Source organism: Mus caroli, unplaced genomic scaffold (genome assembly GCF_978045245.1).
Source record: "Mus caroli unplaced genomic scaffold, Mus_caroli_1 scaffold_10, whole genome shotgun sequence".
Classification (NCBI taxonomy): domain Eukaryota; kingdom Metazoa; phylum Chordata; class Mammalia; order Rodentia; family Muridae; genus Mus; species Mus caroli.
In genome coordinates this window covers 19,665,027-19,679,510 of record NW_028227265.1, presented here as the reverse complement: position 1 = coordinate 19,679,510, position 14,484 = coordinate 19,665,027, and the positions used below count along the sequence as shown (strand labels likewise).

At 40.5% G+C, this 14,484-nt stretch overlaps 1 protein-coding gene across 1 annotated transcript in view; it reads left to right on the top strand.

Moving 5' to 3' along the window:
- The window catches only part of Ap1g1 (adaptor related protein complex 1 subunit gamma 1), an 87,358-nt gene that overhangs the window by 42,862 nt on the left and 30,012 nt on the right, over positions 1 to 14,484 (top strand). Inside the window, exons 4-9 of the mRNA XM_021171151.3 lie at positions 6,491 to 6,632; positions 8,127 to 8,223; positions 9,613 to 9,689; positions 12,719 to 12,814; positions 13,405 to 13,485; positions 13,674 to 13,772. Coding sequence (XP_021026810.1) covers positions 6,491 to 6,632; positions 8,127 to 8,223; positions 9,613 to 9,689; positions 12,719 to 12,814; positions 13,405 to 13,485; positions 13,674 to 13,772 — 592 coding nt within the window. The remainder of the gene's footprint in view (positions 1 to 6,490; positions 6,633 to 8,126; positions 8,224 to 9,612; positions 9,690 to 12,718; positions 12,815 to 13,404; positions 13,486 to 13,673; positions 13,773 to 14,484) is intronic.

Here is a 14,484-nt window from a genome sequence, read left to right as displayed (position 1 = left end):
GATTTATTTTATTATTTTGTGTGTGTATGTGATCTCATGTATGTGAGGGAGCATGGCCTGTGTGTGTGTGTGTGTGTGTGTGTGTGTGTGTGTGTGTGTGTGTGTAAAGACAGCCTTGTGGAGTTGGTTTTCGCCTTCCACTGTTAAATGATTTTCAGGGATTGAATGCAGGTCATGAGGCTCATGTGGTGTGTGCTTTACTTACTAAGCCATCTCACTAGCCCTGAAAATGTTTGAGACAGGGTCTTGCTAGTGTTCCTCAGGCCAGCCTGGGTCGCTGGAGCATGACTTGGTCCTTTAAGTCTCCAGTGTCCTCACTGATGTAGTAGTTGTTGTATTTACTCACTTGTGGAATAACCAAGGAACACCTGCTGTGTGGAGACTCTAGGAGGGAGTTAGCTGTTTTCTCTCGTGCCCCTCCTACAATAGTCTGTGAGTGGGCTGCAGTGGTACATGCCTGTGATCCCACCACTTACAGACTCAATCAGGAGATCACAAGTTCAAGGCTAATCTGGGCTGTCTGGTGACATAGTGCCAACAAACATACAGAAGTTTGAAAGTTAAGAAAATTCTGCAGGTCTGAAATGGTTAAAGGTACCTTTTGGTATCTGTTTAATCAGTAACTTAATATTTTAAATTTTCTTTTTTGTTTGTATTATGTATTTGACAGAAGGTAGAAGTAGGGGATAGGCGAGGCATTAGGGTACAGGTGGCTGTCTTAGTAGACATTTACATTGTGTGCATTTCTCTCTTTTAGGACTGACCTACATCAGATTTTACATTGTAATCGAATATTTCAAACTGAGAGTTAGAATTTGGTTGTAATTGTGAAGTGTAGCACCTAATTGTAGCCTGTAAACTTGATTTTAGAAAGGATTGTCTTTCTTTTGGGGGATGGGGGAGGGTCTATGAAATATGAGTAGTGAACATCCAGGTGGATTAGTTATTCATCTTTTGTCGCACACCTGCCTACATACCAGGGGCTGTTGTAAACACCAGGGCAGAGAGTGGACAAACATGAACAGCAACCCTTGGTGACATGAGAATACATCCTTAAGACGGTCTTCATGATTCTCTTCCACATTTGCTATGGTCAGGGCTGCAGGGAAGCCTTTCCCTTTGCTTCTTTAATGGTCTGTTGCCCAGTCATGTGGAGATAAGCTAGTAGTTCTGCCGGCAGCAAGACTTGTTAGAGTTAACACCAAACCAAAGGCTAGCCTTAGAGCTTGATAAAAATTGAAAATGAGGCACATAAACAAAACAGAACAATCCCTCCCCCCCCCCCCCCCGAAAACAAAACTAAAAAACAAAAAAACTGTGTTTAGGTGGTTTTTTTGTTTTGTTTGTTTTTTGTTTTTGTTTTTGAAATAATCTTTTTGTTCAGTTTTTGTTTTAAAAAGCTTTATTTATTTATTTTATGTATGTAAGTACACTGTAGCTGTACAGATGGTTGTGAGCCTTCATGTGGTTGTTGGGAATTGAATTTTAGGACTTCTGCTCACTCCAGTCAGCCCTGTTCACTCCAGTCGGCCCACTTGCTTCAGTCAGCCCAACTCCAGCCCAATTATTTATTTATTATTATACAGAAGAGGCCAGAAGAGGGCATCAGATCTCATTATGGGTGGTTGTGAGCCACCATGTGGTTGCTGAAATTTGAACTTGGACCTTCAGAAGGACTGCTGTCAGTGCTCTTATCCGCTGAGCCATCTAGCCAGCCCCCTTGATTTTGTTTTTAAATAAACATTTTAAAATAAAATTTTTTTTTTTTTTTTTGGTTTTTCGAGACAGGGTTTCTCTGTGTAGCCCTGGCTGTCCTGGAACTCACTTTGTAGACCAGGCTGGCCTCGAACTCAGAAATCCACCTGCCTCTGCCTCCCGAGTGCTGGGATTAAAGGCGTGCGCCACCACGCCCGGCTTATTTATTTATTTTTAAATTAAAATACTAATAATGGGGCTAGGTATAGTGTGGTCATCCACTCCTTTAAACCAGCACTCATGAGACAGTTTCAAGTGGATCCCTGTGACATCAGATCAGCCTGATCTATGTAGCGAGTTCCAGGACAGCTGGAGCTACATTACAGAGAGACTGTGCCTCAAAAAACCAAACCAAAACAAAAAAACTAATAATGCCCTCGGCGGGGAGGACTAACTTAGTGGTAAAGGGTTTGCCTAGCATATGTGTGTGTGTGTGTGTGTGTGTGTGTGTGTGTGTGTGTACCAACAGCCCACTCCCCTAGAGAGTAGTAATGAACTATTGTGTTAATTGTATAATTTTTCTTTTTGTGTGGGGGAGACAGAGTCTGCAATTCAAGCTAACTTGGTATATGCTAGAATTGTAGGCATGTGCCTAGCTATAAGTAAACAATATTTTCTAAATTACAAAAAAAATCCTGTGTAAAGAGTGAGATTATTTTATGTTTTTTCACTGTATCCAAAGGAGGACAGTATTCGTGTAGAATATTGACTGGTAGAGAACATTTAGCAAGTGTAATGTGGAGAAGGGAAAAGTAGGTAGGTGCATGGTGTATAATCCTATGTGTTCCAGAGCTGCAGCCAGAGGATTATAAATTTGAGGCCTGCCTGGGCTACAGAGTAAGTTCAAGTTGGATCTGGGCTGTAGTATTAATATATTAATAAATCCCAGTACGGGGTTGCTACTTTCCTGAATGAAAGACACACACACAAGTCTATATGTTAATATGTCTTAAGGAGCACAATAGCTGGGCAACTGCCAAACTTCCATGCTGTTAGGATCTACCTCCCACCAAGTTACTTAGTTACTACCTACTGATTTCTGTGTTCCATCTCGGCCTCTCTTAGCTTCAATTAATTAACCCTCTGGGCCATGTTTTCTTGGTCCAGAGCTTAGGACGCTCTCCTTGCCTCTCTACCCCATGGCCGCTCATGTCTCTGTCTTGCACACTCCTAAGACATGGTGTCTCTCCTTCACTCCTGCTTCCTTGAGGAAGCCCAGGAACTTTAAATCCCGCCCCTCTCTTCTCCCCAGCTATTGGCTGCTGGCATCTTTATTTGCCAATCAGAGTTAGGGGCTGGTTTCTAGATCTTCTCATGCAAACAATTTTGGGGGGACCCAGATTAGCAAAATGCAAGCAGCTACACACAGCAACTTAGTCAGACTCTGCTTCAAAAGAAAAATAAACACAGATCTGGATATACAGCCCCATGGTAGATATAGCTTTTGCTTTTCAGTCTCAGCAGCATGAAAAGTCGAAGAATGGCTTGCTTTTTTTTTGGGGGGGGGGTGGTTTTCGAGACAGGGTTTCTCTGTAGCCCTGGCTGTCCTGGAACTCACTCTGTAGACCAGGCTGGCTTCAAACTCAGAATGGCTTTTTAATAACTCAGTATTCTTTGCTACTATGCTAAAAATGAACACGTAGCCATTTCTTAACAGTGAAGGACAGTGTGGACTGTGAAACTCTGCCTGATGTATTAATAGTTTAACAATTCACTGGTTTTTTTTCTGTGTGTTTCTCTGTGTAGCTCTGGCTGTCCTGTAGCTCACTTTGGGGACCAGGCTGGCCTCCAACTCAGAGATCTACCTGTCTATGCCTCCTGAGTGCTAGGATTAAAGTTGTACTCTGTTGCTGACACCAATACCACCACCCAGCTAAAAAAATTTTATAAACATTTACTTTTGTGTTTGTGTGTGTTGGGCTGAGTGTATGGGTGTCAGAGAAGAACTTGGGGAAATTGGTTTTCTACACTTTAGGTTCTGAAGACTGACCTCATCACCGGCTGAGGTGGGCAGTAATGTGCCTGATCCCTTGAGCCGTCTCATTCTCCCCTTAAGTTATATCACCACAATAGAACCACTTGGGAAAAACATTCTGACAAAGTTATATAGATCTTTTAGATACTAATGTTTCAGCTTAAAATATTAAAAATGTCACAGATTAGTATCGTCACTGATTTCACCACAAGTTATTATTTATAAACTGTCAAGTTCGTGGTGATGATAGAAGTTTTCCAAAACTCTAGTTTTTACGTCAAAGCTTGGATTATGTTGTTGGCAACAGATCTGAGCTGTTCCTCTTGACATTACAGGTTCCCTTGCCTGTTTGTCTAGAAAGTGTGCCTCTGACTGATCTCAGCATCCTGAGGGATAGAGTCACAGACAGTGTGTGTCAGTGTAGCTGTGGCTGCTTTCCTTCCCCATCCTTGCTCTTTACCTCAGCTGTGCAGGAGTGACACAGTGCTGCTGCCTTGTCTGGGGTGTGGACAGGCAGCTTCCCACCAGGTGACAGCAGTATGTTAGGATTAGGAAAGCAGTTTGGATCTCATGAACTCTTGAGAATTGCAGAAATCCTTTGAACCTGTAGGTTGTAACCCCTTTGGAGCGTGTATATCAGACATCCCACATATCAGATATTTATATTACAATTCATCACAGTAGCAAAATAACAGCTATGAAGTTGCAGTGAAATGATTTTATGGTGGGGGGGGGGTCACCAGAGCATGAGGAACCATATTAAATGGTTGCAGCATTAGGAAGATTGAGAATCCCTGCTTTGAATCATGTTGTGCTAAATGATGTAGAATGCTTAGAACCCAACTGGTAGAAGTATCATAGATCATATGATGACTTGGCTTCTGAATAACAAAGAGTTATTTTCAGTCTGTAAGTATGCTTCATGTTTTAAATACCTTAGCCTTTTTTTTAAAAAAATAAAAAGCTGTTTTATATAGTCATACTTATTTTCTGTTATGGTCAGAATTTCTGAGGCTATATTATATAAAGAAAAAATAATTTTAGTTTGCAGATCTAGAGGCTGAAAGTCCATGATGTGGCAACCTACCAAACTGCTTAGCTTCTGGGGAGGGCCTTGTGGCCAATAGCATTGTACAGCAGGAGTATAAACTAGGGAAAGGAGGAGTCACACCAGGAAACAGGAATCTCTTGCTCCTTTAACATACCTCAGTTTTATGGCAAATGTTGAGTTCTCAACACCAGTGCTGCTTCCATGACCTACAAGGCTCCCTGTCTTAAAGATTCCACTGTCTGCACCATGAGCACACTGGGACCCAGCCTCACTGTATCATGAACACACTGGGACCCAGTCCCACTGTCTGTACTATGAACACACTGGGACTCTGCCCCACTGTCTGTCTGCACCATGTACACACTGGGACCCAGTTTCCAGTGTACAGGGACTCTCAAACCACATTGATCTCTTAAGAAAAACTTAGAATGGGTCTTTGTAACTAAGTGACTACCTTAGTATGTGCTTTGATTAGTGCTATTTATATCATTGTAAAAACAATTACTGCCTTTTCTTCTTGAATAAGTGTAACTAGAAATAGAAAAATATATTTGATGTAACATGGCTAACAGAAGTCCAAAAAGTCAGAGTATTTCTGTTTTGTTTACATTATCTTAAATTCATTAGCAATTGAGATTTCCTTTTCTGATTGTGTTTTGATATTTATTGGAGACAGAGTCTCACTATGTAGCTCTAGCTGACTTGGAAATTACTCTGTAGGCCAGGCTGGCCTGGAACTCAGACATTCTCCTGCCTTTGCTTCCCAGGTTCTGGAATTAAAAGTGTGTGCCTAGCCGGGCGTGGTGGCGCACGCCTTTAATCCCAGCACTCAGGAGGCAGAGGCAGGCGGATTTCTGAGTTCGAGGCCAGCCTGGTCTACAAAGTGAGTTCCAGGACAGCCAGGGCTACACAGAGAAACCCTGTCTCGAAAAACCAAAAAAAAAAAAAAAAAAAAAAAAGTGTGTGCCACTTTTATGTTGACACCTGGCTATAAAAGAATTTCAGTTAGAATGAATCTTAACTTTTCTTATAGGCAGTACTAGATCATCTCTTAGACGCCTTTCAAGACAGTTTTGCTACATCTTTTTACATTCAGTGGTTGCTAAGTTTTCTAAAGTGGATATCTTTAATATCCAACAGGTAACATATTCTTGTTTGTCATTTTGAAACCTTGGTTAGAAATTTTAGACATTGTTGGTTCGCTATGTTAATAATTTAAAATAAAGTTGGAATAAGCATAATTTAATTCTATTAATTTTAAATGAATTTTTATTGTGTGTGTACTGCGTGTTCATGTGTGTTCGCATTTCGCATTTAAGTGTGCACATGTGCTATATAGTACTTGTATAGCCTTATGTCTCAGTCCTGTTTTCTACCTTGTTTGAGACAGACTCTCTTATTCTCCCATTTCTTATTCTAGGCTAGCAGTCCTGCAAAAGCCTCTGGAGAGTTTTCTGTCTCCGCTTCCCATCTGGGCACAGGGCACACATGTGCTACTAAGTCTGGCTTTGCATGGGATCTAGGGCTCTATACTCGTGTCCTTAAGTTTACAAGGCAAGCTTTCTCCTGAGCCATCTCTTCAGCCCTGATTGTTTAGTTTTTAAATTCTTTTTATTTTTAGTGGAGTAATCTTGAAACTTTGTTAGGCTGCTTCATGGGGAGGCCGAGTATTTGTTCCAACTTCTCCCCCCCCCCCTTTTTTTTTACAGTGATCTTAATCATAGCACGCAGTTTGTGCAGGGGCTAGCACTTTGTACCCTCGGCTGCATGGGCTCCTCGGAGATGTGCAGAGATCTTGCGGGAGAGGTGGAAAAGCTTCTGAAAACCTCCAACTCTTACTTAAGAAAAAAGGTAACTGCACGAAGTCTCGCGTCTGTCTGCGTTAGGCATATAGGGAACTGGGAAGCCAGAGCACTTGTTTTTGAAAGCTTAGATGAAATTAAAATATTTTTCTTTGTTCAGCAAATACATTTAAGTGGTTAGACATAAATTTAGATTCCTCTTTATTTTTAAAGAAATAATTTATAGACAAACTAGATCCTCAGTGGCATACCTGACTACTTTGTAAATCATCTCACCTATTAAAATTGTGATCATGAACAGTTTCTCATTGACGTTTGTACTGAGTGGCACATGTGCTCATGTCTTTGTACTTGCACCTTTGTGTCCTTTAAGGGCAGTCCTGCTGGGGCCTAGGTGGCTGGGAGAGAAGGATGGAGGCCAAGTCCCAAAATCCTGTGTCTGACGAGGGTAGTAATAGAGAGACTGCTCTGATTCCAACGTACATGCCTCTGTTTGTTTTTAAACATTTTTCATTGAGTTTACAGTTTTGCTTCAGTCCTAAAACCGTGATAAAGGAAGGGTAGAATGTATATGTCCAAGAAATGAGCATAAACTATCATCTTGTTAGCATTTATTGAATCTGTTACTGGTGTGAATCATATAGGGTCATTTCTTAGGATTCTGTATTATGCACACAAACACAAGCTTCCTTAGTATGTATGCTTGTGCTTTCAATACTGTGGGAACTGCTACTCTTTTCGAATGTACAATACTGCATTAAATAAAACACTCTTTTCCAGATTGGAATGCCTCCCCATAAAGTGGAGAGGAGTTAGCAGGAATCGTTTCTAAGCAGTCTGTCTAAGTTGGTGCTGCATTTGAGTAAAGCAGTGGCTGTATTTACTTTGAGGGTTCACCGGAGTCAGTCTTCAACTATCCTTTCTTTCTGCAAAACAGATTAGGAAGACTGGCTTTTCTTTAGTAGACACTAGTTAGTACATTTACACTAACCCCATCCTTCCTTCCTCCTGTTTGCTCTCCGTTTACTTTCCTTTTTGTTTATACTGAGAATTGAACTCAGTCGCTCCCAGGCTGTATCTCCTAACCCCCTAAGTGACTTTCTTGACTTGAGAAGAGTCCATTGAGGGCAAGATACTGTTAAACTTAGTATTAGGTTTACAGCCAGTGTCTTTAAGTTACACAACACTGTTAGATGTATTGATATTCAACTCAGGAATGTCTTATCAGAGATGGAAGTCTGTTCCTTGGAATTTTACTTTTATTTAACTTTTGTGATAAACTGGTATTAACTATGATGTAATTGAAAGTGTTTTTCTCACTTGTCTGGTAACATGTGAGTAGAGAGACATGTGAATGTCAAGTTTCTCCTTGTATGCACTAGTACACACCGGAAAGCCACAGGCAGCTCACAGTTACTAAATTCCGTTATCCAACTTCTTACTTTTTCTAGTAGATGTACTAGTTGGTGGCATTCTTTTATAAGACTTATTGCCCTGGCTTACTTGAAATAATTTTTTTTTGTTCTTCTATTTTTCTTTATAGGCAGCACTGTGTGCTGTTCACGTCATCAGGAAGGTTCCTGAACTTATGGAGATGTTTTTACCAGCAACAAAAAATTTATTGAATGAGAAGAACCATGGTAATGTGATTTGGATGAACTTATGAAGTATCAAGAAAGGAAGGGTCAGCCCTGTGTCTCAGGGCAGAACAGTTACCGGAGGTCTTGCCTGCCAGATCCTAGCTTTCCAGTTCAATTGATTTCTTCACAGTAAATAATACCTTTCGGTTCTGGTCCTGTCTTAAGTTATTAATATTCAGTAGGATGTGCAAATGATCATGTCTTTGATTTTCATGTAATAGCCCTTGATTTCTTGATTGTTTTATAATAAAGGAAAACATTTTTCCTTTACTATCAAGAGTTAGGAATATAAAATTAGTAAAAATTCTTCTGAGTTATTTCTAACAGGAATCTGCAGTACATATTCAGATATCTTTATAAAAAGCTTGAGAGAGGGCCGGGCGTTGGTGGCGCACGCCTTTAATCCCAGCACTCGGGAGGCAGAGGCAGGCGGATTTCTGAGTTCGAGGCCAGCCTGGTCTACAGAGTGAGTTCCAGGACAGCCAGGGCTACACAGAGAAACCCTGTCTGGAAAAACCAAAAAAAGAAAAAAAAAAAAAAAAAGCTTGAGAGGAATTAAGTAGAGTGTGGCTGCTTTTTTCTTTTTTTTTTGGTTTTTTGAGACAGGGTTTCTCTGTAGCCCTGGCTGTCCTGGAACTCACTCTGTAGACCAGGCTGGCCTCGAACTCAGAAATCCGCCTGCCTCTGCCTCCCGAGTGCTGGGATTAAAGATGTGTACCACCGTGCCTGGCTTTTTGTTGTTGTTGTTGTTTGCTTTTTTCTTAAACCTTTGTTCTTATCATAAACTCAGTGAAATGAGTTCGAGTAAAGTTTTGTATCTTAAATATTAAGGAAAAAATGACATAATATATTTAATTTCATTAAATCATACTTAAATTAATTTAAGTTTGTGCTGTGCCCAGGCTGCTCACACGTGCTGAGCATAGGAGGGTCTAGGTGGCTCTGTCATTTATTACATAGTGAAATGTCCTTTGAGATTGTTTTTTACTGACTTTGAGACAAGGGATTTGACTTGTCATTTGTCATTATCTGGTGTTTGATACATTTTATCTGAATATCTAGTATCTTACTAAAGTTTTTGTGTAGGATTGTCTGTCAGAATGTAGCTAAAATGTATTGAGTGAACATGGAGAAGGAGAGATGTGATTTGTAGGGATGTGAGCCTGTCTATTCACAGATGGCCAGGCTGGCTCTTATCATCCTAACAGTTGAGAAAATTGATCTGAGCAGTGTTGCAGCAGCAGCCCCTGCTCAGTGCTGTGGTCCTTAGGAAAGGACTGACAAGCAGGAGCAGTGAACCTCCTTTGGGAATCCACCTTCAGGGATGTGAAACCCTTTTTCTGGAATTGAGTAGACCCTCATTTTTGCTTCCCTTTGACCGTTCCACAGGTGTCCTTCACACGTCTGTAGTCCTCCTCACAGAGATGTGTGAACGGAGCCCAGACATGCTCGCACATTTCAGAAAGGTAGGTGCCTTCTGTGTGATTTTTCCTGACAAGTGCATGTCTTTTTCACTTAGGATTTTCTTCTGAAAGCAAGCAATGAAACTGAATAAAGGATATAACTAGCCCTGCTGTGTGATGGGGCTGGAAGCCAGAGTTAGGCATATAAGAGCTGGTATTAGTGTAGGGTTTCCCCTTTCAGAATAGAAGTCTTTCCTTGTTGGCAGACATACCAACTGCTCATGTGTTTATCTGTTGTTTTCACATTGAGCCAGGCAATGGAACCTGAGCTCAAATTACAAATAGGATTGTTTCTCTTTATTTTTAAGACAGGTATTTTTTTGTTTTTTCTTCAGGTGAGAATAGCAAACAGAATTTTGACTTTTATTACTTTGTTACAGTGTTTATTTTAGGCCACAAATTCCTGTTAAAGTCCTACCTTTTTAAAGTCCCATGTCCAGTGGAGGGCAGGGGGCTCACCCCCTCCCCTCCAAGACAGTGTTTCTGTGTGTAGCCCTTGGCTGTCCCGGAACTTGCTCTATAGACCAAGATGGCTTGAATTCAGAGATTCAGTTTCCTCTGCCTCTTAGGTGCTGGGATTAAGAGATGTGCACTGTACCGCCTGGCTTCCTTTCCCCCTTTTTTATAGCATTTAAAAGTAGGCACTTTTATTTCTCCCTTTACTTACTGAGAAGGAGTCAGAAAGATTATTCTTTGTCTAGTTAGGAGCATTGGTTCCTTTAGAGAAGACCGCTGAGCACTCCACAAAGAGCTCAGACTTTTGGGTGGTCTTTTTTTTTTTTTTTTTTTTTTTTGGCTCCTTCTTCCTTAGATGTTTATGTGTTGATTAAATTAATGTAAAATAGTATGAGACCCGTATCTGTCCCTAATGCTTGCTTTGTATGTTTTGTTCCTGTTGTCTGTTTGGAATCCTGCTGTATGTTAGAATGAAAAGGTAAGAATTAACCCTCTTTTTTTAGATGGTGCATGCTGGCTTTAGGTCCTTAGTAGCATTTGTGTATCCATCCACAAGTGTGGCTTTTAACTGTACTAATGCTGAAGCTGTGCTTAATACTGTGAATTATTTGTTCTAGCATTTTTGGCTAACTCCCTGGTTCAGTTTCTGTCTTGTCTTTTAATCTCCTGGTTCCAAATTCAGCCTTGGATTTCAGTTGCAGCCTTCCCTGAGTTGTAACCCTCCTCCTCTGCCTTGCCTTCATCTTCATGTGAGAGGCTTTGAGCAGCTGCCCTTCCAGATCTGCCTGGAGCCCTTACACAAAACATTGCTTCCTTTTGAAGTAGATACTTTAGAGCCATCTGTGGGTAACCCATACTTGAAAAAGCCCCACATGTACTTGTGAGCTGGAGCTCAGGCTCAGAGCTTTTATCCCCCTCTTACCTGGACTTAGTCTTGCTGAGGAGCTTCGGGATATTGAAAGGGTTTAGGGGTGGAGTCCTCGGCACCAACTGATTTTCATGGCTGCAGCTTTTCCTGTTACTGTGCTTTGTTTGTCTTGTCATCGGTTTTAGTAACTTGCATTTTTGTCTGAAAACTAAAGCTGGGTTCCAAGAACTTGTATTCTGAACACTTCGACATGAGCTTTCTGTCCAGGGCAGCCTTATGCAGTGTGCTGGCCTCGGCAGCACAGAAAGCAGTTTCTCAATTCAGTGAGGACTTCTCCGAGAGCTAAGTCAGATTCTTAAAGGTGACTAGGGTTGTATGCAGTGCTCGGAGTGCAGAGAACAGGGATTGTGCGAGCTGAGCTGAGTATCTTCTTCACACTTTGGTCAACAGACTTACTGAGATTTTATTTAGAGTTTACAGATCTCTGTATTTTAGACTTGTCTTATTCCTGGAGTTGTCCAAATTTGATTTTTGTTTTAATGATTTATCAGTCACTAAATTCTGAAGTAGTATGGCTACGTGACTTAAGGTCACATATGCTCTTTTGCATTTGTAAATGGCCATAATGTTCTAGTGTTTTGGGTGCTTGTCTTGAGTATAGCTTGGCCTTTCATTTTAATCTCAGTACCTTTCTAGGCTTTGGGGAGTAGGGAGGGAACAGAATAAACACAAGGGAAAATGATGAATTGCAGCAGTGTTGGCTCTGTTCAACTGCCCTATAAAAAGACATAGTTTTGTCCACTTTCTTGTTTAGTTTTAGGTAATAAGAGCTGTTCATGTAGATAAATGGGGTTTTCTTTTGGAGACTGGGAAAGTTCAGTTGTGGCAGACATTTTGATATCGGGATTTCACATGAAGTAATTGATTAACAGAAAGCAAATGAGCGTTCATATATATTTGCAAGCATCTGTAACTAGATTGACAATAATAATTGACCTGGACCCGGAAAATGGAGGTCAAAGGACTTGTTAACTAAGGAATGTGCAATCTATTGTGTGTGAGAGGAGAACACACTAAGTACGGCAGAATTCTGTCTGAGCACTGGGCGGGACACCAGGGTCTTAGGTGTGCTTTCTCCATCTGCCATTTCCTTTTGGCTCATGTTGGTCACTTGGGATTTCCTGCTGCTTTTTTGGGAAGGGATATATAACTAAACCTATCTTCAGAGGAGAGACCTTTTTTTATTTGAAATGTGATATGCTTTATATTTAATAAGATCATTGGTTAATGCTTGATATGACTTTGTTAGAATAGATAAACAAATAACTGATTTTTGCTACCCAAGAGTTTCAAGTTCTACAAAAGTAGACCTGCAGCATGTCCCATAGACCGCTTTTATTTGGTTCCCATTGGCTCTTGGCCCACTATGATTCTAGTGTCTTTACATATTGAGCACCAGAGGAAAAAGATCTGGCTTGTTTTCTCGCTGATGAAGTGCATATTACTTGGTAGGTTTTGGCCTCAGTATCTGAGTTAATACTTCAGCCATTTGCATTACTGTATTTACAGCAGAAGAAATTTCTTGGACTCAGACCCTTGCATCATTTTTCTAAACCAAAGGCTCTGCTTATTGAAGAGATAGGCTCATAGAGTCACTATTTTGTTGTTGTTGTTGTCTTGATACATCTTTTTTTCTTTTCCCCTACAGCTTGTGCCCCAATTAGTTCGTATTCTAAAGAACCTCATCATGTCCGGATATTCCCCAGAACATGATGTCTCTGGTATCAGTGACCCCTTTTTGCAGGTGAGGTTGAAAAACATTTTGGATAAATGTCACGTGAATGCAATGCTTTTGAAGAGATTGTTTTTTTTTTTTTTCTTTCTTTTTTTTTTCAAAGATTTATTTATTAGTATAAGTTCACTGTAGCTGTCTTCAAACGCACCAGAAGAGGGTATCAGATCTCATTGTGGGTGGTTGTGAGCCACCATGCGGTTGCTGGGATTTGAACTCAGTACCTTTGGAAGAGCAGTCTGTGCTCTTACCCACTGAACCATCTCACCAGCCCGAGATTGTTTTTTTTTCATCTTAAGTTTATATAGGGTACAGATTTGATAATTCATTAATTATATTAATAAGTGAACCGGGACCAAATAAGTATTGCGTTTAATTAATGAAATGACAGTGAAAATGTAAGTTTTACTTAGTGGCTGCGAAGGGTGGGCTATCTTATAACTTCATTAGCTGTGGACATGTGCATGGCCTCTTTCAAAAGATGTTGAAAATTCTCCTGACTTATCTCTGATGCATCTAACTTCCTTTACATTATTTGGGTTCCATTCTGAATGAGATTGAGTCAGACTTAATTTGTTGACCTTTTGTATCCTGCATATTAGGTACGAATTTTGCGGTTATTAAGAATTTTAGGACGGAATGATGATGATTCAAGTGAAGCTATGAATGATATATTAGCACAGGTGAGTTGATCCAACTTGAAATCTATTACTCTCCATTTTCATCAAGCAGAGTGTAGAAGGTGTGGTTATCAGGGTGAATGGTTTCTGTTTTCTCTTTAGTGAGATACGGAAACCACAGTATGTCTCCTTGCATTCGGCAGTTTGGGAAGTGCTGCTTTCTCACTTACGCACTGCTGTCTGTTTTTCAGGTTGCCACGAATACAGAGACGAGTAAAAATGTAGGCAATGCTATTCTGTATGAGACGGTTTTGACTATCATGGATATTAAATCAGAGAGTGGATTGCGAGTAAGTCTTTTTGAATCTTCTCTTTCCTCTAAGATTTCCTCCTTTTTTAGAGTGATTAAGTTGGGCTTCAGTATTTTGGAAAGGAAGGACTGATGTACCAAAGCATGATACTATGTTTTCTATGTGTGCTTTAACCTTGATGAAGATGATAAAGCTTGGAAGAGCTAAGAAGGGATGTAGCTGTATACCTGTCGTTAAGGAGAGCTTTCAGAATAAGCTTTTACTAGGGACACAACCTGAATTGTACCCATCATTTTAAACAAGGCACAGATACAATATTTAAAGGAATAAACCTATAGAACAAGAAACTCAGGTAGCCCCAAAGTTATACGGAGTGGAAAATGTTAGCTCTGTAGCTTTCACATATAGCTACTAGGTCTCCTTCAGAGGGAAACAATGTTTTGTGATGCTTTGTTTATACTCAAAATAGCATCTTGGCATAACATAGATGGGGCTGGCCTGAAACTCTTCTGTAGGGTAGGTAGGTTGTCCTCAGTTTCTTGATTCTTCTGCTTTAGCCTCCCAGTTCTGGGGTTGTAGGTGTGCTTCACCACATCCAGCCCTTTCCTCTACTGTCACTTAACATTGAAACAGTTTCAGACTTTTTGAAAGATTTATTATTTTTTTTATTATTTGTGTGTATTCATGTGCTTGTGGTGAGAGCAGCAGCCCTGGAAACCAAAGGAGGATATTGGATTCTCTGGACATAGAG